Raw genomic sequence first — 23,171 nt, 5'->3', positions numbered from 1 at the left:
ATATTTAAAATGTGTCTGAATCCCTACCAATACACTTTAAGGATAAGAAATCCTCCTGTGTCCAGGTAGTTCTTCCCATTTTGCTGGTCCAAAGTCCATTGCTAATATGTCTGAGCATTATGCCATACAGCAGTTCTCACGCCAATACCATGCTTCTATTTCAACATTCATTGTTACCATATAATTTAAAATTATTGGGATCTTCTGATAAAGTTCTGAAAGCATTCAGTAAGAACTGTGCTACTGCCCTGAAACTCATGAAAAAAAAACATTAAAAATGCCATGACGAAGCTGAGCATCTGCTAAGTAGCTATGACACACTGTTAGTCGGAAAGGGAACAAACATATGTTTAAATACTAAGAACTGATGAGGAGAGAGAGCACACATGCAGAAAAATATACACAAGAATGGTAGATTTATGAGCCCCCCTATGTACTCATTCTTAAAGAGACATTGTCATGAATGCCCTACAGGACCTGAAGACTGAAAGAAAACTAACACATGATCATCTCATCAGATGCTGAAAAAGCCTTTGACAAAATCCAACATCCCTTCATGATAAAGGTCTTGGAGAGATACAAGGCACATACCTAAACATAATAAAGGCAACATACAGCAAGCATATAGCTAACATGAAATGGAGAGAAACTTAGAGCAATTTCACTAAAATAATGAACAAGACAAGGCAGTCTACTCTCTCCATATGTATTCAATATAGTACTTGAACTTCTAGGCAGATTAATAAGACAACCAAAGGAGATCAAGGGCATAAGAATTGGAAAGGAAGAAGTCAAAGGATTGCTATTCGCAGATGAAATGATAGTATACATTGTCAACTTCAAAAATTCTACCAGAGAACTCCTATAGCTGATAAATACATTCAGCAAAGTGGCTGGATACAAAAAAATCAATATGATAAATGGGCAGAGAAAGAAATTAGGAAAACAACACCCTTCACAATAGCCACAGATAATATAAAATACCTTGATGTAACTCTAATCAAGCAAGTGAGAAGGAAATACAAGATATCAGAAGTTGGAAAGATCTCCCATGCTCATGAATCAGTACGATTAATATAGTGAAAATGGCCATCTTACCAAAAGCAATCCACAGATTCAATGCAATCCCCATCAAAATTCTAACACAATTCTTTACAGACCTTGAAAGAACAATTTTCAACTTCACATGAAAACATAAAACCCCGGATAGCTGAAATAAACCTGCACATAAAAGAACCTCTGGAGGCATCACCATCCTGACCTCAATCTGTGCTATAGAGCAACAGTGACAAAAATTGCTTGTAAAAATAGACAGGTTGATCAATGAAATGGAATCAAAACTCAGATGTAAATCAACACACCTATGAACACCTGATTTTTTTTTTTTTTTTTTTTTTTTTTTTTTTTGCGTCTTTGGTTTGGTTTGGTTTGGTTTTTAAGACCGAGTTTCTTTTTTTTTTTTTTTTTTTAAGATTTATTCATTTATTATATATAAGTACACTGTAGCTGTCTTCAGACACACCAGAAGAGGGCATCGGATCTCTTTACAGATGGTTGTGAGCCACCATGTGGTTGCTGGGAATTGAACTCAGAACTTCTGGAAGAGCAGTCAGTGCTCTAACCGCTGAGCCATCTCTGCAGCCCCTGAACACCTGATTTTTGGCAATGAAGCTAAAATTATACAATGGGGAAAAAATCATCTTCAGCACATTTTGCTAACCTATCTGGATATTAGCGTGTAGAAGAATGCAAATAGATTCTCATTTATCACCCTGCACAACACTCAAGTTCAAGTGGATCAAAGACCTCGACATAAAATCAGACACCCTGAGCCTGAGAGATGAGAAAGTGGGGGAGAACCTTGAATGAATTTGGCACAGAAGACAACATCAATAGCATAGGTACTAATAAGATCATCAATTCTAATAAACAGGACCTCATCAAATTGAAAAGCTTCTGTAAGATAAAGAACACTGTCAATAGAACAAAACGGCAGCCTACAGATTCGAAAAGATCTTCACCACCTCCGACAGAGGCCTAATATCTAAAATACATATAAAGAACTCAAGACGCTAAGACACCAAAACCCCCAAATAATCCAATTAAAAACGGGGTACAGATCCAAACAGAGAACTCTCAATAGAAGAATCTCAAACGGCCAGTAAGCATGTAAAGAAATGTTCAACATCCATCAGAGAAATAAGATAAAAAAATTCAAGTTACAACTCATGCTAGAGAGAATGTGAAACAAGAGGAAAACTCCTCCATTGATGGTGGGACTGTAAACTTATACAGCCATTTTGGAAATCAATATGGTTGTTTCTCAGAAAATTAGGACTCAATTTATCTTAAGAACCAGATATACCGGGGTTGGGGATTTAGCTCAGTGGTAGAGTGCTTGCCTAGGAAGCGCAAGGCCCTGGGTTCGGTCCCCAGCTCCGAAAAAAAAAGAACCAAAAAAAAAAAAAAAAAGAACCAGATATACCATTCCTAGGAATATACCCAAAGGACACTCTATTCTACCATAAGGATACTTGTTCAAGTATGCTCACAGCAATTTTATTAGTAGTAAATAGTCAGAAACCAGAAATAACCTAGATATCCCTCAACCAAAGAATGGGTAAATAAAACATAATACATTTATACCAAGGATCATTACCCAGCTGTTAAAAAATAACAACATGAAATTTTCAGACAAATGGATGGAACTAGATTTAAAAAAGTCATCCTGAGTGAGGTAACCCAGACCCAGAAGGACAAACATTGTATGTACTATTTATAAGGGGACATTAGTTGTAAAGTAACCATGCTACAATCCAGACACAGCCAGGCTAAGTAACAAGGAGGGCTCAAAGGGACACAGAATCTCCCTGGGAAGGGGAAACAGATAGAGTTTGTGGGTGGACTAGGGGCAGGTGGAGACAGAATAGGAGGGATCAGGCAGGGGAGGATGGAGAGAGAGTACTGGGTCAGTTGAGAGTATGTGACTCTCAATGACAAGCACAAAGCTATTTACTAAGCTCCAGCAGATATGGTGGTTACAACACTTTTAGCCTCTCACAGACCATAAGTCTACATACACCAAGTCCTGTGCTTTGCCCCACAGCCTAGCAAGGCCTGCCTACCCATCATGCAGCACTAAAGAGAACAGATGTCTAACAGTAGTAACTGAGGGGGAGCTTTCTTCAGCTGAACTCTCCATCCCCTATCTGCATCTAAAAGGCACTGTCCTGGTCACCCACAGATAAGCTCCTCCCATGAGGCTTCTGCACCAGAAGGTCATGTCACTCACTGTTGAGTTGCTTCTTGCTGGTCCTGCCAGGCCTTCTGGTGTCTTTCTCATCTCATGTTTAGTTCCAATGTCTGTCTTGTGTTCCCAGGTAATTCTGGCCTACGGACTCTTTTTGGCCCTGGCTCAGCCATGTCTATCTGCTCTCAGACCGGCCTGAACAGACTCCAGGCAATGCAGGCTGCACCTATCTATCACCTGCTTGCTCACTGTAGCTTTGTAGAGGGCCGCAATACGTTCGCCACCACTAGATGGCGCTGTCTTCCACTGCGCCCCACGTGGTAGGTCAGGATAGACTCCGCCATTACAAGATGGCACCACCCTTCGCCATGCCAGCCGGCCCCCCCTTTCAGGTAGTTAACTGTGCGCATGTGCAAGAGTGCCTTCGTGCCAGGTCTTTGCCCACTCCAGGGCGTGCCTTATGAGATCATGGGTAACAACCAATCAGGTGTGGGTGCGCTGCACGAGGGTTTTATAAACGCCCCATGTTGGCGCGGCGTGGCTTTTCCTCTTCTAAGATTAATAAAGTGGTCACAGTAAGGATTTCTAATGTCCGCGTGCTCCTTGCCGGCGAAAAGTCGCGCGCGGGACATAGCTTGGCTCTGTAAACTTGTGAAGATTAACTATAATAGCACATCTACTTCTTCCCTCCAGCCATAAGTGACAACTACCTTGTTGATATGCAAAAACTGCCAGAAAAGCTGTTCACCTGCTATTGGCTCACCAATGCTATTAAGGGAGCCATTTATGTATACAAATGTTACCAAAGGCAATGCAATAGGTGACATAGGAATTGGGGTGTCCTTTACCCATTTGCCACCTCACCAGTACAGTCTGAAAGTTAGCATATCCTCAAAATAATGCCCACACAGTTTACTCCTAACTCTTACCCGCTGTAAAAAATCAACAGGACTGTACTTAGGTCCCAAGACGAAAATTTTCTTTCCTCTTCGAGCTACACCACTGAACACACGAGCAAATGCAATAAAGGCCTCTTGGCTGCTCTCTTCCTGGGGTGCAGGTTGACGGCTTACACTTGTCATATCTGGTTCCTCACCTGCCAGGTACAAAAAGACAGTCAGTGCCATGAATGCTCACTTCAGCCCAGGAACTGTTCCTATGTACACAAGAAATAGTAAACATGAATATTTCGTCTGAGAATAGAAACAATGTTGATAAAAACTGTGACAAAGTTAAAATACAAAGGACAATGTACCAAGATAAGCAAAAATGTCAAATACTTTTTACCAAGACCTTTTAGAAATGCTATACCTCTTGGCTCATCTTCCTGGGGACTTGTTTCAAGGGCACCTCCATCCTGGGTGGGTCCCTGGGGTGCTTGCCCCTGTGCTGCTGCAAGCTTTTCTGCATGCCTTTGTCTTGCACGTTCACGTCTCTGGGCCATTTCTTCTTGAGTGAGAGGCCTACAGGATGTCACCAATATGTTACGATGGGGCAGCACCAAGCACCTCTCAGCTCTCATTTGAAAACAAGTGCTCATCTGGCTGCAGAAGTGATGGTCAGTACCAGTATCCCATGGAGGCCTCTCCAAGTTCTTTCCAGCAAAAGCTATAGGGGAGAAGGCTCCAGCTACATCGCCAGTGGCTTGGAGTTTATGACCTGGTACACAAGTGCCCACGGCCCCAAGCACCACCAAGTGCAGTTCCACACAACCTTTCACAGCTTCAGGGTTTCTTGTGGTAGAAGCCCACAAGGAGAAGGGAGAGAATGGCTAGTAGGCACCAAGACTCAAAACACCTTGGAAAGTATGCAAAAGGCCACTGTATGAAGTGAGGTTTTCTTTTGAGTTCAAAAGTATGTCTTCATGGAACGTTCACAAGGAAGGCTACAATGTCAGGCTGAGAACTCGCAACTCAGCAGCACTAAGTGTAAGCGACCAGCCACTGTTAGATAGAGGAGATATTCCAATAGGAAAGAATGAGCGCTTGCCAGGGGGCAGCCTGAGTAGAGGGAGGGGCCGTTAACAATAATGGAATAATGCTTTTTTCCTTCATTAAGAAGTACTCATTTGTATTAGGACACAGAGAAGGTACTTAGGACTTTATACTGAAGAGTTTTATAAAAGGTAAGGTAGAGACTGGGCATTTGGTTAGGAGTCTCAGTTTGGAAAGAAGGAACCAGGCAAGTGAAGGGTCCCCAAGGAGTAGTTTCCCTTTAGAGCAGGCACTCACATGAACACCCCCACCTGACCCCCTTGTATTTTCAACCCCGACACAGTGTGGTACCAACCCTTGCCCTGGAGCTGGTAGAATATGGCACATTCGCTGCTGTGCTGGGCTGAACACCCAGCTGGGATAACTCAAGCCTGGGCTTGAGCTACGGCAGCAGAAGCTGCACCACACTGTCTGGTCTCAGCACTGCATCCTCCCACACTGCCTCCTGCCTTGGACATTGCAATTTCTATTTCACTCTGTAAAGCAGACCTTGACACCAGCCTCAGCCCCATCTACACACTGCCTTGCCTCCTTCCTCTTTCTCTTTGAGCACTGGAGGCTACACGGATAGGCCCTGTGCACACAGATAGGTACTGGGCACAGCACTGTTTCCCTGTCTTCTAAGGAGCCACATGCTCCTGGAGCTAACGATGCCCTAACTCAGCCATTCACTGCTGTGCTCTTCAGGCACCTGCGGCTAGATGGGAACTAGGCTACCTGTCTTCAACAGCAGGTGTCCAGACCCAGGACCTGGGCCTCTTAGTCACACCCGGCTCACTCCAGGCAGTCAAAATGAGAGGCCTTGAGTCACTGGAGGAAGACTGACCATCCCTGCAGGAAATGGCTCCTCTTCACGGGACCTCTAAAAGCCTGTAAATACAGGATGCACCCTGCTTCCTCACAACGGTGAGCCATGGCTGCTGTTCTGCCCTCTGCAGCAGTGTCTGATTTGTCCACTTCCTGCCTCTTTCTTTGGCATCAAAAATAAGCATATCTTCCACTCCCGTTCTTCTGTCCCAAGCTACACACTTCCTCTGCAAGTTTATTTGATTTAGTCTTTTGCTAAAAGAATGCCCAAGAGTGAAATCTGTGATTGGAGGTACACATGTGTAATGCCAGTGACCAGTGCCAGGGAAAGGAAGACAGAGGACTTCAGTCTATGTGCCAAGCTCCAGATCAGTGAGCGATCTGTCTTTAAAACAAAAACAAGGTGGACAGCATCCAAAGAACGCCACTGATAAAGGCTGAATGGATGGATAAACACACACACACACACACACACACACACACACACACACACACACACACACACACACCTGAAAGTATGAATTAAAATACAAATGCAGAACACAGTATTCACTGCTGTTATCACTTTAGAGTACAGGGAGAGAAATAACACAGGAGTCTGGAGAGAACTGCTCTCCCTAAGGGGTGCATCACTGGTCTGTCTACCATGCTAACCACTGCACATGTGTTACAGCGCATGACCATCACAGTAGTTAGAGAAAGCACACTGTACACAACTTCACACACAGGAAACAGACTTAGGAAGCTTACGAAAGTTGACCCAAAGTTAAATGGATACTATATGAGCCATAATTCAAGTGCAATTTGTTGGGTCCAACCTCCACAGTCACTATCTTCCAGTTGTTAAAATTAAAAATTACCATCTTAAGAAAAAGGACTTTTAATTTAAGCTTTGGTTAAAAAAGAAGTATGAGTTTATTAATCCTAGCGCCCAAGTTCACGACATGGCGCAGCATCACCGATTAAGCTGATACAGGTTGTGTTCCATAGTCTTGGAACTCAGTAGACTTGAGGCAGGAGGACTGCCAGTTTGAGGCTAGGGGTTGTTTGCTTGTTTGTTTGTTTGGCCAGCTTAGTACAAGCCAGGGTCATGTGCGAAGAGGAAACCCCAAGTCTCTGGAGCATTTATCTTCCCGATTGTAAGTGACGGGGAAGGTCCCAGCTCACTGTGGACAGCGCCACCCTGGGCAGGTGGTCTTGGCTTGTCTAAGAAAGGCTGAAGCAGCAGTGAGGACAAGCCGGTGAGCAGAGTAACACCATGGTATTCACCTTAGTTTCTGTGTCCAGGTTCCTACCATGAGTCCATGCCCCGACTCCTTCCATAATGAACGGTGGCACAGACATATAAGCCAAGTAACTCTTTCCTCCTTCAGCTGCTCGGTCACAGTGCTTATCAGAGCAGCAGAGAAGAAACTAAGACACCTGAGCTATAAGATTATGTTTTTCTAGAATAAGCAAGCAAGTAAGTAAGTAAGTAAATGCAAACCAGACAAGATAATAAGCATTTATAGTGATCAGTTAGTATAAAACGAATCAATGCCTGCTATTTAGTTACCACCGATTAATGGCCACTGTGCCCTGCACTGTTACAGGCACTGGGATGCTAGGAGGGAAACAAAGTGGGCGAAGGGAAATCCACGGGAGTTACTGTGTGTCAGACACCCAGTATCTATTCAGAACAAAGAGGAATTGTTTGTATGAAAGGAGGGCTCTGTGGGGTAGGACACAGCTGTAGGTGGTGAGTTAGCTGGGTTCTAGATAACCAACCACGTCCCTGAAGAGAGAGCAGCAGCTACCAACAGGGGAGACTGCTGTGCTGGCACATGGACAAGGAAGGAAAAGAGGCAGCTGAGGAAGTCCATCTGGCTTCAGGCTGTCATGGAGAATGGCCATGCTCCAGCCTCTGATGCTAGTGGGAGAAACAGGTTGGCAGAGAAGCTTGCTGCAGTCAGTACAGAGGACAACCATGTTACAAGGTAGCACACATCAGAGAGCAGGTGGCCCACAGAAAAAAGGTTATCTGTCTGATGCGGCAACTAGCTACTAAAAGCTGGTTCTCAAGGAGGACTCAGAGCCACAAAAAGACCAGGGACAACAGTGCAGGCCTTCCTGGAAAAGTCCAATTTCTAATGAACTACCATTCAGAACAGCAAAAGCAAAGGCAGAGACTATACAAGGGGACAACGGCTTGAGCTGCCTGCTTGGAGTTAGTGGGGTGCTGACAAGTTGTAGGGTGCTGGAAGGCAGGTTCTACGGAGTGCTGTGGAAGAAGATATAGGCTTTAAAGCCAGGCAGCTGCATTCGAGCTCCCGTGCAGCTCCTCTGCTGTGTGTCAGGTCTCTTCCCTAAGGTTTAATCCAGTTCTACTTCCCTTTCAAGTAGAACTGAAACAAGAGCTGCTGCTGGACTCAGGGGCACTCGGCGGTGTGCAGGAGCATCCTAAGAGCTCAGTAAACTGACACCAACTGCCAGCTCCATGGTGGCAGAGTTAAAGCCAGGCCTGCAATGTGCTTTTACCAAGTCTGTGCCTCAGGGATGAAGAGACAGACAGCAGAACACAAGAGTTGCCCCTGTACAGAATATAGAGGCATCATCTACAACCAAGGAGGAAGCTGAGAAACGAGGGCAAAGCATCCGGCATCCAGAGGTATGTGGTGTGCCTCTCTCCATTTTATCCTCACCATCTATCATGTAGTGTATCCTAATCTGCACCAAAGGAAGAGACTCTTCTGCTGGCTCCGGCTTAGTAATCTACTATAGCAGAGATGAGAATGAGATGAGATCACCCCCAATGGCAGATGTCCTCATTCAAAGACACTACAAAATATACGAAAAACATCAGTCAGAAGACAGACAGGAACAAGGTCGGGATGGCAACTTAACTCGGGAGTATCTGAAAACACTGTATGGTATAAAATGAGTATTAACGTGGAGTTAGAGGACAAAGTAAATCAGTAAAATGATTTTACAGAGAACTGATTGCTCCACCAAAATCCATGAATATGTGAAGACTATTAAAGAAAAATACTCATAGGAGACAAACCGTAGTACAGGCAGAGTTGCCAATATTATCTATAAAAAGATGAAGGATGAGTCACAGAGGGATTTTAAGTGGTAATAATGGATCTGAGGCCTGGGGAGTATGTCTTTCAATTCTTCAGCATTCTCTAGTGTCTGAGATACTTTCGGTGGCTACACATCGACTCTGCCGGGACATTTGGAAACTGCCACTGTATGGGGCATTGAAATCTCACCTGGCAAGGGTCACATACACAGTCACAGACAATTTTGGCCATTCACTCATCACTTCCTGGTCCTTAGCTTCCTCCTCTGCCCACTCACTGCCCACGCTTTTCCCCTTGGGGAGTCATTCATCCTTCCTCCACATTCATTTACTCTTTCATTTCTCTTCAGAACAGCAATGCTGGAAGATTCTTATGTTCAAATCACTGTGAGAAAGCTAAAACAAAACAAAACGACCCAAAACCAAAACACATACACAGTCTTTCTTTTAAAGAATAAGCAGAGTTCTATTGAGAAGGAAAAAAAAAGACTCTAAGATGAGGTACAGCATGAAGGACAGGACTTTGTGGACGAAACGGCACAAGTACCAGAGAAAGAGAACAATCTACTGAAGCCCATGGGTTATGACTGGACAGACTCAGTCCACAGTGGCCCCCCAGATTCAGTCACTTTTTCTCCATTAATCTCCATTAATCTCTGTTAACCATGCCATGCAGAAAGAAAAACTCTATTCAGGCATAAAAAAGCAATAAACACAAATACACATCAAAATGTGATAATGACAGTGGTTCAGGCCCTAATATCAGGAATTGATAAATGGGACCTCATGAAACTGGAAAGAAAAGGACAGAGTCGATGAGATAAATCGGCAACCTACAGACTGGGAAAAAATCTTCATTAACCACACATCTGACAGAGGGCTAATATCTAAAATATATAAAGAGCTCAATAAGCTAACCTCCAAAAAAACCAAACAACTCAATCAAAAAATGGAATATAGAGCTAAATAGAGTATTCACAACAGAAATCACGAATGGCTGAGAAACACCTAAAGAAATGTTCAGCATCTTTAGTCATCAGGGAAATGCAAATCAAAACAACCCTGAGATTCCACCTGACACCAATGAGAATGGCTAAGATCAAAAACTCAGGTGACAGCAAATGCTGGCGAGGATGGGGAGAAAGAGGAACACTCCTCCATTGCTGCTGGGATTGCAGATTGGTACAACCACTCTGGAAATCAGTCTGGTGTTTCCTCAGAAAATTGGAAATAGACATACCTAAAGACACAGCTAAACCACTCTTGGGAATATACCCAAAAGATGCCTCACCATGCCACAGGGACACGTGTTCACAGCAGCCTTGTTTGTGATAGCCAGAAGCCACAGATGTTCCACAACAGAAGAATGGATACAGAAAATGTGGTTTCTCTTACACAATGAAGTACTACTCAACTCTTAAGAACAAGGGCATCTTTAGTTTTGCAGGCAAATGTATGGAATGAGAAAATATCATCCTGAGTGAGGTGACTCAGACCCAAAGGGACGTGCAAGGCATATACTCACTAATAAGTGGATATTAGCCAAAACAGTACAGAATACCCAGGGTACAATCCATAGAACTCAAGAAGGTTAATAAGCCAAAGGGCCCAAGTGAGGATGCTTTAATCCCACTTGGGAGGGAAGAAGAAAGCAATGGGGGGTTGGGGGAGAGGAAGGGAGGGACCTGGGTGGGAGAGAACAGAGGAAGGGGAAGAGGAACATGATCAGGTATTGGGAGGGGGCAGGAGTGAAGTCCTGAGGGCCAACAGAAAGAATGTAAATATGCAACCTGGGGGGTGGGGGTGGGGGCGGGAGTGGGAGGTAGGGGGGTGTTTAGAATGTATCAGAGATCTGGGAGGTGAGAGACTCTCAGGATTCAATGGGAGGGACTTTAGATGAACTGCTCAACACAGGGAGAGTGAACTTGTAGAGTCCACCTCCAGTAGAAAGACAAGGGCTCCAGTAGGGCATCAAGTGGAGGAATGGGGTTGCCATTCCACAGTCAAAAACACTGACCCAGAATTGTTCCTGCCTAGAACTACAGGGTTCGAATGTAGAAGAGCCTGAGGGGAAGGAAGTCCAGTGACAAGCTCAACTTGGGATCCATCTCAAGGAGAGGCACCAGGACCTGAAACTGCTACCGATGCTATGGTGTACTTACAAGCAGGAGCCTACCATGGCTGTCTTCTGAGAGGCCCAACAAGCAGCTGACTAAAACAGATACAGACACTTACATCCAACCAATGAACAGAAGTCAGGGATCCTGTGGTTGAATCGGGGAAAGGCTGGAAGAAGCTGAGGAGGAGGGTAACCCCATAGGAAGACCAGTAGTCTCAACTAACCTGAGATCTTTCAGACACTGAGCCACCTGCCAGGCAGCATACACTGGCTAGCACAATGCCCCCGACACATATACAGCACAGAACTGCGTGGTCTGGCTTCAGTGAGAGAGACTTGAGGCCCTGGAGAGTAGGGAGGCCTAGTGGGGAGGTGGGGTGAGGGGAGGGTGGGGACATCCTCTTAGAGACAGTGTGGGGGGAGGGAGAATGGGATGTGGAACTATGGGATGGTGGAACAGGAGGGGGTAACTATTGGACTATAAAAATAAAATAAAATATAATAATAATAAGTACCACTGAACTCCAACAGTACATTTCATCTTTTAGGAAAAACTAGGTGTTGATAATCAATAATGGAGCAGGAGCCTTAATCTTCAGAGGGAAGTCCTTGGAAAGATTATTCTGAAGGGCTAGAGAGATGATCCAATGAATAAGGTCCTTGCCATTAGGCCTGAGAGCTGAGTTCTATCACCAGGACTCCAGTGGTGCAGGACAGAACCGGCTCCCCCACATTGCCTTCTGACCCCCACAAAATAAACAAACACAAACAAATATAAAGAGAAACCTTTAAAAAGGGTTTGAGATCACTATGGAGCATGGTGAAAAACACACCAGAGAGTCTCAGGCAGGGGAATTAGCTCAGAAGTTACTTCAGTGATTTCTAGAGATGACCAGATCTCTAAGAGTGTGTTGGAATCCAGCCTCTGCCTCTGCTCAAGACTCCTCTCCTAGACACCATCCCTTTGCTAGCTAGCTACTTGCTGATGTTCACATGTCTCATCTAGGAAGTGAATCTGTGTCAAAGGGTTGCTATATCACCCTCTTCCCAGCCTCTCCCCAGTCTCCTGCCAAGGAAGAAGATGATCTTGAGCTCTTACAGTGAACCTCTCCACTCCTCAAAAGATGTGAGAAGAGCCCACCAAGTCTCACTTTCTGTCTCTGGTCCTGGAGCCTGAACTCCCCTGAAAGCCCTGTCCCGTTGTGTCCCCTCTGTCTAGCCATGTAATTCGTAACACTTTTTCTCACTTCTCGGTGATGTGTCTTACTGTCCTCTTGAACCACCTGCCTCATGCGAACCCAAATGTCTAAATGCCAGGGGAAGCAGGCAACCTGGGAAGGAGAAGAACAAAGTCCTCTCCACAACCTCTGCAGACGCACGATGTACAGAGAACTGACGATCAGACATGTGGTCTCCAATGAGGCAGACATACCTAGAGCCAGGGTAGGCTTAGCCCACACCATGCCTGACATATTCTGTGAAAGGGAACTGTCATTACTACAGTTATAAGTAGCCTTTTGCTTTGACATAAGCTCAAGTCAAGAGTCAAGAGTGTCAACAGCTTTCTACAGATATAAAAGACCAGATGAGAAAGAGATTCTAAGTAAGCCCTAGAAAATGCTCAATTCCAGGGCAGGTGTGAGAATAGTAGCAGTATATGTGCCCTCCTGCACATACTCCAGCTGTACTCCCAGCAGTCAGTCAACTGTAAGCCTTCCCCCAGCCCAGCCCAGTTTCCCTCTTCTTCTTACCTTGGCTTATTCTGAGGCAAGGCTTTCACATCAACTGCAAACATTTTGGAAACGAAGATAATAACCGGAGCAGTATCCTCACTTCCACATTTCATAAAAGCTAAATAAACAGGAAGTAACATGTCACTGCTTTTCTCACAATTAAAAAGCCTAGACTTTTGTGAACAGCAATTACATTTAGAATACCGCATTATTTAAACATGTAACTCTTTACAGCTGTGAAAAAAATTCCACTTCAGAGTTTGCAAGGAACAGACAGTAAAGAAAGAGCAAGAGTTGGAAGACAGAAAAAGAAGCAGAGCTGAAGGGGGGGGAACTGGGGTGGCTCTTCCCAGATGCACGGCTGGGGACAGGGCTTGGCTACCCACAACTAACACAAGTCATTGTTTCTCTACATCCAAGAGTAAAGTACTGCTACCAGGATCAAACAGCAGTAACAGAGTTCTATAAATGTTTTTCTCGCCCTTATAATGGCAGGTTAATGTACAAAATAGACAAAAGATAATGTGGCATCAGGGCTAGAGAGACGGCTCAGCAGTTAAGAGCACTGACTACTCTTCCAGAGGACCTGGGTTTAATTCCCAACACCCACATGTCAGCTCAAACCATCTATAACTCTAGCTTCCCACTTCTGACATCAAGCACCAAGCAAACATGTGGCACACTGACATGTATGCAGGCAAAATATTCATATGCAAATAATAACGATAATAATACACTTTAAAAACAATGTATCGGGATAGTAACAAAACTCAGAAGTAAAGATTTAGTGCTATTAAAAAAGTCAATTCTCTAAGTATATAACATTTAACACAATTCTATATCAACATATGTCACAACCTCAGAGATTCTAATCTTTTTCATAATCTACAACAGAGACATAAAATTACTGGTTATCAGTTTTTAGAAAACACATTACTTCAAATCTAAATAATTTCTCCAAAGAATGCAACATTAAAAAAAAAAATCAAAAAAACCCAGGATAGCTAAAGCTATCCTCAACAATAAGAGGACTTCAGGGGGAATCACTATCCCTGAACTCAAGCAGTATTACAGAGCAATAGTGATAAAAACTGCATGGTATTGGTACAGAGACAGACAGATAGACCAATGGAATAGAATTGAAGACCCAGAAATGAACCCACACACCTATGGTCACTTGATTTTTGACAAAGGAGCCAAAACCATCCAATGGAAAAAAGATAGCATTTTCAGCAAATGGTGCTGGTTCAACTGGAGGTCAACATGTAGAAGAATGCAGATCGATCCATGCTTATCACCCTGTACAAAGCTTAAGTCCAAGTGGATCAAGGACCTCCACATCAAACCAGACACACTCAAACTAATAGAAGAAAAACTAGGGAAGCATCTGGAACACATGGGCACTGGAAAAAATTTCCTGAACAAAACACCAATGGCTTATGCTCTAAGATCAAGAATCGACAAATGGGATCTCATAAAACTGCAAAGCTTCTGTAAGGCAAAGGACACTGTGGTTAGGACAAAACGGCAACCAACAGATTGGGAAAAGATCTTTACCAATCCTACAACAGATAGAGGCCTTACATCCAAAATATACAAAGAACTCAAGAATTTAGACCGCAGGGAAACAAATAACCCTATTAAAAAATGGGGTTCAGAGCTAAACAAAGAATTCACAGCTGAGGAATGCCGAATGGCTGAGAAACACCTAAAGAAATGTTCAACATCTTTAGTCATAAGGGAAATGCAAATCAAAACAACCCTGAGATTTCACCTCACACCAGTGCGATTGGCTAAGATCAAAAACTCAGGTGACAGCAGATGCTGGCGAGGATGTGGAGAAAGAGGAACACTCCTCCATTGTTGGTGGGATTGCAGACTAGTAAAACCATTCTGGAAATCAGTCTGGAGGTTCCTCAGAAAATTGGACATTGAACTGCCTGAGGATCCAGCTATACCTCTCTTGGGCATATACCCAAAAGATGCCTCAACATATAAAAGAGACACGTGCTCCACTATGTTCATCGCAGCCTCATTTATAATAGCCAGAAAATGGAAAGAACCCAGATGCCCTTCAACAGAGGAATGGATACAGAAAATGTGGTACATCTACACAATGGAATATTACTCAGCTATCAAAAACAACGAGTTTATGAAATTCGTAGGCAAATGGTTGGAACTGGAAAATATCATCCTGAGTGAGCTAACCCAATCACAGAAAGACATACATGGTATGCACTCATTGATAAGTGGCTATTAGCCCAAATGCTTGAATTACCCTAGATCCCTAGAACAAACGAAACTCAAGACGGATGATCAAAATGTGAATGCTTCACTCCTTCTTTAAATGAGGAAAAAGAATACCCTTGGCAGGGAAGGGAGAGGCAAAGATTAAAACAGAGACTGAAGGAACACCCATTCAGAGCCTGCCCCACATGTGGCCCATACATATACAGCCACCCAATTAGACAAGATGGATGAAGCAAAGAAGTGCAGACCGACAGGAGCCGGATGTAGATCGCTCCTGAGAGACACAGCCAGAATACAGCAAATACAGAGGCGAATGCCAGCAGCAAACCACTGAACTGAGAATAGGTCCCCTATTGAAGGAATCAGAGAAAGAACTGGAAGAGCTTGAAGGGGCTCGAGACCCCAAAAGTACAACAATGCCAAGCAACCAGAGCTTCCAGGGACTAAGCCACTACCTAAAGACTATACATGGACTGACCCTGGACTCTGACCCCATAGGTAGCAATGAATATCCTAGTAAGAGCACCAGTGGAAGGGGAAGCCCTGGGTCCTGCTAAGACTGAACCCCCCGTGAACTAGTCTATGGGGGGAGGGTGGCAATGGGGGGAGGGCTGGGAGGGGGACACCCATAAGGAAGGGGAGGGGGGAGGGGGATGTTTGCCCGGAAACCGGGAAAGGGAATAACACTCGAAATGTATATAAGAAATACTCAAGTTAATAAAAAAAAAAAAGTTGCTCTGAAAAAAAAAAAAAAAAAAAAAAAAAAAAAAAAAATCAAACAAGCAGGGTAGTTGATAGTCATGCCTTTAATTCCAGCACTAGATGGGCAGAGGTAGGAGGATCGCTGAGTTCAATGCTAGTCTGGTATAGAGAAAGCCTGTCTCAAAACAATAACAACAAAAATCAAACAAGAAAACTACAGAAAGCAAGAACTGAAGAGTTTGAGTATGTTAATCTCATCACTGACTGCAGCCAAAGAACAGACAATCAAGAGGAGGATAAAGGATACTTGACCCGGAGAAGCAGGTAGATCTGCTGGGCAGTAGTCGGGTTCTGGATATATGTAAAAGACTGCAGTATTTGCCGATAGAGAATAGGGGTGTGAAGTCAGTAAGGATTCAATAGATGAAAGGGTAGACACAGCTCTAATTACAACAGAATTGGAAGAAGCAGGGTTGGGAGGCTGGGGCACATCCAGTTTGCAATGCTTCTGAAGCAGAGCAGAGAGAGCAGAGCGGAGCAGAGCAGAGAGAGCAGAGCAGAGCAGAGAGAACAGAGCAGAGCAGAGAGAGCAGAGCAGAGCAGAGAGAACAGAGCAGAGCAGAGCAGAGCAGAGAGAGCAGAGCAGAGCAGAGAGAACAGAGCAGAGCAGAGAGAGCAGAGCAGAGCAGAGAGAACAGAGCAGAGCAGAGAGAGCAGAGCAGAGCAGAGAGAACAGAGCAGAGAGAACAGAGCAGAGCAGAGCAGAGCAGAGAGAAGAGAGCAGAGAGAGCAGAGCAGAGAGAGCAGAGCAGAGAGAACAGAGCAGAGAGAGCAGAGCAGAGCAGAGAGAGCAGAGCAGAGCAGAGAGAACAGAGCAGAGCAGAGCAGAGAGAACAGAGCAGAGAGAGCAGAGCAGAGCAGAGCAGAGAGAGCAGAGCAGAGCAGAGAGAGCAGAGCAGAGCAGAGCAGAGAGAGCAGAGCAGAGAGAACAGAGCAGAGAGAGCAGAGCAGAGAGAACAGAGCAGAGAGAGCAGAGCAGAGAGAACAGAGCAGAGCAGAGCAGAGAGAGCAGAGCAGAGAGCAGAGTAGAGCAGAACAGAGCAGAGCAGAGCAGAGAGAACAGAGCAGAGCAGAGAGAGCAGAGCAGAGCAGAGCAGAGAGAACAGAGAGAGCAGAGCAGAGCAGAGAGAGCAGAGAGAGCAGAGCAGAGCAGAGAGAGCAGAAGCAGTGGTGGGCAAGCTATGCAAGTCTAGTGAGTCTGGAGTTCACAAAGCCCTATGTGTGCAGATGCAGATGGGGAAACTACAAGCACATTGCTGTCATATAAAGCTAGAAGATCAAGTGAGCTTCTGTACCAAGAGTGATTACAGATAAAAATGAGGTGTGATGTACAAAGATAAAAAAGCTGGGGACAAAGTGACATAGAAAATAGCAGCACCTGGAAGTCAGGGAAGCCCATGTTCCAAGAAGGAAGATGTAATCAACTATGTGAAATGCTAGTGACATAGCTGCTCAGCTGAGGGTGGGAAAAGGCCATCAGAGTAACAAAGAGTCCATCGTAGGCCCAGCTAGAGAGGTTTGTGGATTGGGGCTGCGTACACTTCAGTATACTGGGAAGAACTGAAGACCATGAACACAAACAGATAAATCACACAGTGCCCACAGAACTTGGAATGCTAGTGTCCCTCAGATGAGGAACGTGAGCCAGCAGCTCTCAGGCACTGGTAAACCCTAGGAACCACTCTTCCAGTCCCATAATTTGAGACAGCAATGGCAGTGACTTCATAGCACAGGAACACATGCTTGGCTATTTAGGAAAAAGCAGTAAAGAGGAAACATAAAAGGAGATCAGAACAGCATGAAGGGAGGAGTCTGCATCAGTGGTTTAGCAATATGCTCTACTGAAAGGCAAAAGCGGGGAGCAGAACCAAAGCTGGTCACATGGTCAATTCTAAAAGTGCTTATTTGAGGGAATCAATGTAACAAACTGATTTTTCTGTGAATTAATATTCAGTAAAGTATGGCAGCCTGGACTGAGGAGAGTCATTAATGTAGGACATTGCACTATGTCCATCTTCCCTCACCTGCTTTCAGGGCTTGGGTTTCCAGGGGGAGAGACTCAAACGTCTGTGATCCTGTGCACATCAGTTTCTCCACTCGCTCAGATGTCATGTCAAGGGGACTGGGCAGTTTCTGACACACCATAGCTGAGGCCTGGCGTTAAGGTCTCTACACTTCCAGTGCCACATGACTCTATGGAAATCAAGACAATCAGGCACATTTATGCAGAAAAATCCAGGCTGTAGGACTATTCTGCTTTGTGACTCACGTCTCAAAATCTGCACCTGCTTCCAGAATGCCCAATGACTAGATATCTACTTTGATAAGTACCAGTGAAGTTTCATTTTATCATATACAATATAGCCTATTTTATTGTTATTCTATTATTATGTTAGAGAACAAACTGTTTTGAAAAGAACACTTCCTAGAATGAATATTAACCAGCATTAGCACATTAATTTCTCTACTTATTTAGTATTGCTTCAAGGTAGAACACTGTGTAAACAAAAGACTTACATTGGATCGGAATGAGTGATTTCTAGAGGGTTATTTGGTTGCCAATCAAATACTATTTTTCTCTTACTTTATTAACTCCATTTAACTAAAACCACTAAAATAAAGGATACCGAGGACCGCGTGGGAGATGGGAAGCCACTGGCTGCAAATGGCATTGATCTGGACTTTAGGGTCTGAATGTCGTGCCTCCCGGGCTCCAATTTTTAATCCCAAAGAAGTCACAATTTTATCAACTTTTTCTTTGTCTCTATGGGAAAGATGAGAGAGAAAAAAAATAAACAATTAGCTTAATTTTATTTGACTCCTTTTTTTTTTTTCCTTTACATATTGCTTTTTCAAAAGAGGCTAAAAATAAGTGAAGAGATAGATCCTGGCAAGCAGGGGACTCCCCAAGCTCCACTGGAATGCTCCTTCAGAACCTCACACAGAGCACTGGTCCACAATTTATTGAAACAAAGTATGTCTACCAGGGCAGCCTTACAAATAAATGCTAACGTTCTGATTCTGTCCATAGGATAATAAGTTTACAAAGCTGGCTTTCTTTTCCACTTGTACCAGATAAGTTCTTCCCAAGACCCCCACCTGATCCCTTTGTTTAACAATCACTGTTCCTTTAAGCTCTACTTACACACCCCAAGGCCCAGCGCTCCTTTGTAGCCTCTGCTCTCATCACCCTGGCAGGCCAGAGCACACTGCTGTTCCAGCCCTTCCCATCTCCCTTACTAGATCTGCATGTGCACCTTTAAATTGTTTCCAAGCCCTAACTAACTCTTCTGGGAAACTCTAAGCTCTGTTCACTGGCCTGGTCAAGCTCAGCTATCTAAAAGACTCATCAGACAGAGAAATGGGCAAATGATCCTGCCCAAAGATAAACAATTTTACAACAGTCTTACTTTTTCAAGACCGCGTCATACAAACTCCATATATTTTCCAGGATCAACTGTACAAATAAAGGTTTCTTTCCTTTGGCCTGCACAAAAGAACATATCAGCTTCAGTTCCTGAACATTTACAACATCATTGCTAGTGTGCCTTACTTCTGCTTGGAATACTTATTCAATGATAAAGACAAAGTCATTCTCTACATAGCCAGTAATCCATAAGCAAGGAGCCATTACTCTCTTCCTCTAGGAGCCAGAGGGGTGCTGAAATAATGTGATTAGTAGGGGGGTTACCTCAGGGGTTGCTCCACACTACCATCAAAACCCAAAACAAAACCCAAAACAACCCCCACCCCCACAATATCTGAGTTGCAAGCTCACATCACTAAGTGTGTGGGGCTCTCTTCAAAGGCTTGGGTTTTCTATGTTCATGTCTCTTGTGTTCTTCAACATGAGAAACTGATCATAAGAACAGGACATTCTTGTAAATGTAGACTTCACTGGTTCCACTGAGACAGGTATACAGAGTATTAACAGCAATTAAAATGCAGGGAATTAAAAAGCACTTGCCACCAAGCTTGACAAGTTCTACCCTTGAAACTTACATGGTGAAAGAAGAAAACAGACTCCTTTAAGGAAAAATTTAAACAAGTCTATTTTTTAAAAATCAAACTACATAAAAATTTAACAGTGTGAATAGTGAGAACTTTGGGTTGTATGAATGCTGTTACATAAACATGAGATAGAATGTGTATTAAATGCTTCCTTCCTGAAGCGCCATTGGCATTATTATCAGAAAATTAAAGAGCCATTGCCTTGAATGTCCAGTTAAAGAAAGTCATTAAAGGAAATTTATTTACAAAATGTGGCTTTCATAGCTTTAATTACAATATGAAAACATGAAATACTTGCAAAGCCTAACCTTAGACCAATACAAAGCAAATGTATGTCTTCAAAGTGCCCAGGGTCTACCATCTAGAAAGCTCAGGAACCAGACAGCTTTCTATTCACTTCCTGCAGTAACTTTCAGAGACAGAGTGTCATTATTATTCAGCTGGCCATAAACATCATGGAACTGAGCCTCCCAAGTAGCTGGGACAACACACACACACACACACACACACACACACACACACACACACACCCACCCCGGAGCTCACAGCTTACTCACTGGACTTAAAAAGTGAGACTTTATAGAAATAATGCTTGAACATAAGACTCATGTACCATTTACAATCCCGTGCCATGAACTCAGTTGCATAAACTAAGGCTGAGTTGCTTCTACTAGAGCTGGTATAGTAGAAGCTTCTATGGCCAACAATCAAAAGTAACATAGATCATACTACCTGATCAACTTTCATAATCTTTTTAGCCTTCATATTTATGTAATAATCTCCCCACAAGGTTTTCAAAAGAACTTCCTTCTTGATGCCAATTTTTTGACTATAGATTCTGGCGAAGTGCTCAATTCTGAAAGAAAAGCAGTAGCACATGTTACAGCAATAGAAGGAACACAGCTAACACGTCACTGTTTCTTCGTCATACACCACTCAGAAAGCTTTATATCACCACTGAACTAGTATTTGTAACCCTCCTACAAACTTCTCATCTTACAGAAAAGGGTAACCATACAAAGACATTACACAGGTAGTAAGTGAGATTGGGTCTCAAACACAAGCAGTGTGACACTGTGGTCTGTGCCACTGCCCAACACTCCATACATCGACAAGAACTGGAATCTAGGCTGCAGCGTCTTTCCTAATTTTGCATGTTTGAAATTTGAGAAAAAGTGCAGAAGCCAAGAAGCATAGGTGCCAGCTGCCCATCATAACTCCACTAATTACAGAGATAACTTTCAGTGTTGCTATTCACAAGGGAAATGAACTCTAGAGACCCAATCTGCCAAAACTAGAGATGCAGCATCCTGCACTAATCAGACATACACATTTACTCTAATCTTATCAGTCCCAGAGAAGCCAGCTAGCACCACAGCCTCAACCCACTAGAGAAGGGCCAAGCAGCACCAAGGTATAGGGCATTCTGTGCTTACACGTGTAGAAACTGTGTTCCTGCAGGAAACAGTACTTCTCACTGTGTTGAAAGCCATCAGAGTGCTAGCATCTTAGAAGATGCCTGCTCAGGAACAAGATAGCAAGGCCTCCCCTGCATAGTTCTTCAACATGGCACTGAGAGCTTGAACAAACGCAGGGAGGAAAGGCCTACAATCACAGAGAGGAGAAAGGCAAAACCACTCTTGTTTGAAGGTGACATGATCATCTATGTAAAAACATTCAAAAGAACCAGCAAGATTGTTAATGGGGCTATGGACCAACTAAAGCAAGACTGTAGGCACAGACAATGCTTCCCACTTGTCAGCAGTCTCAGCAAAGACAGACAGATAGCCAGCAAGTCTATCCAAAACAAGGACACCATGAAATGCTGACATGGATGGAGAACAATAGTAACTCCATTCATTGCTGGTGGGAATGCAAAATAGCACAGCCACTTTAGAAGACAGTATGGTGGCTTCTTAAATGTCTAAACACACACTCACATGTAATGTAGCATAAACTGAAAGCATATGCCCATGAAAAATATGTACATGGGCATTTATAGCAGTTCAATTCCCAATTTCCAAAATTTGAAGCAAGCAAGCAAGCAAAGTGTCCTTTAAGCAAGTCAACAAACTGTGGAACAATCAGAGCGAATATGACTCAGCACTAAACAGAAATGAGCGAGCACACCACAAAAATACAGAGAAACAACGTATATGCTTTTTGCTAACTGACTTAAGCCAACCTGCAAGAGCTCCATGCCGCTGACTTTACTATATGGCACTTTAGTAAAGTCTAAATTATGTGAAAGTTGAAACACTACTGGTTGCCAGTGGTGTGGGAGAGGCAGGAATGAATAGATTAGGCTACTACGTAAACTGTGTTTTCTATTTGATCCAACAGTTCTTTATTTTAGCAGAGGCTCGCTCTCGCTCTCTCTCTCTCTCTCTCTCTCTCTCTCTCTCCCCTCCCTCCCTCCCTCCCTCTCTCTCTCTCTCTCTCTCTCTCTCTCTCTCTCGTGTGTGTGTGTGTGTGTGTGTGTGTGTGTGTGTGTGTGTGTGTGTGTCTAAGTTTTCAAAAAGTTTAATTTCTCTGTAATCTATATTATTGTTTACTATTAGTTTCTGGAGAAGTCAGACTATTCTGTATGATATGATGATGCAGGGCACAGCACAAAAATGCATCCCCAGAAGGATCTACGATGTGTCAGTGTGTGTTCACCAATCACAACAAATGAACTACATCAGTGAGATAATGGTCACAGTAAATTTATGAATGGATGAAAGTATTGGTGAAATTTGTACTTTCTTATCAATTTTGCTGCAACCCCAAATTTGCAGTTTAAAAATGTATTTAAAAAAAAAGAGAGGGGGAATCAGAAGAGGAGGAGGAGGAGGAAAACGAAGAGAAGGAGGAGGAAGAAGAGGAGGAAGAGGAGGAGGAAGAGAGGGAAGAGGAGGAGGAGGAGGAGCAGACCTGCCATTTTCCTCACTGAGGAAGGAATCTAAAGTCACTTCTTTACATGTCAGCTAGGGTGGTTTTCCTGAAAACCCCTCGTTAATGTCAAATGAGTTAAGTGACATTACTAAGAAACCGAAGTTGAAGTCATCGATTACAGTAGCAAGGAGAACTGCTTAGGTCATCAGGCAGTGGCTAAAAAAAAAATAAATAAAAGGCAGAGATTGCAGCCCGCTGAAAACAAATAGCAATGAAGAGGAGAGGAGGGGAGGGGAGGGGAGGG

General features: G+C 43.7%; 1 protein-coding gene across 1 annotated transcript in view; it reads right to left on the bottom strand.

The window, feature by feature from the left end:
- Efl1 (elongation factor like GTPase 1) overlaps nucleotides 1-23,171 on the bottom strand; it is a 126,964-nt gene that overhangs the window by 73,595 nt on the left and 30,198 nt on the right. Inside the window, 7 exon segments of the mRNA NM_001107534.1 lie at nucleotides 4,180-4,346; nucleotides 4,562-4,713; nucleotides 12,986-13,085; nucleotides 18,004-18,126; nucleotides 18,607-18,743; nucleotides 19,390-19,466; nucleotides 20,723-20,846. Coding sequence (NP_001101004.1) covers nucleotides 4,180-4,346; nucleotides 4,562-4,713; nucleotides 12,986-13,085; nucleotides 18,004-18,126; nucleotides 18,607-18,743; nucleotides 19,390-19,466; nucleotides 20,723-20,846 — 880 coding nt within the window.

This window comes from Rattus norvegicus, chromosome 1, assembly GCF_021556685.1.
Source record: "Rattus norvegicus strain SHRSP/BbbUtx chromosome 1, alternate assembly SHRSP_T2T, whole genome shotgun sequence".
NCBI classification, from domain to species: domain Eukaryota; kingdom Metazoa; phylum Chordata; class Mammalia; order Rodentia; family Muridae; genus Rattus; species Rattus norvegicus.
This window is presented reverse-complemented; position numbering and strand designations above follow the sequence as displayed.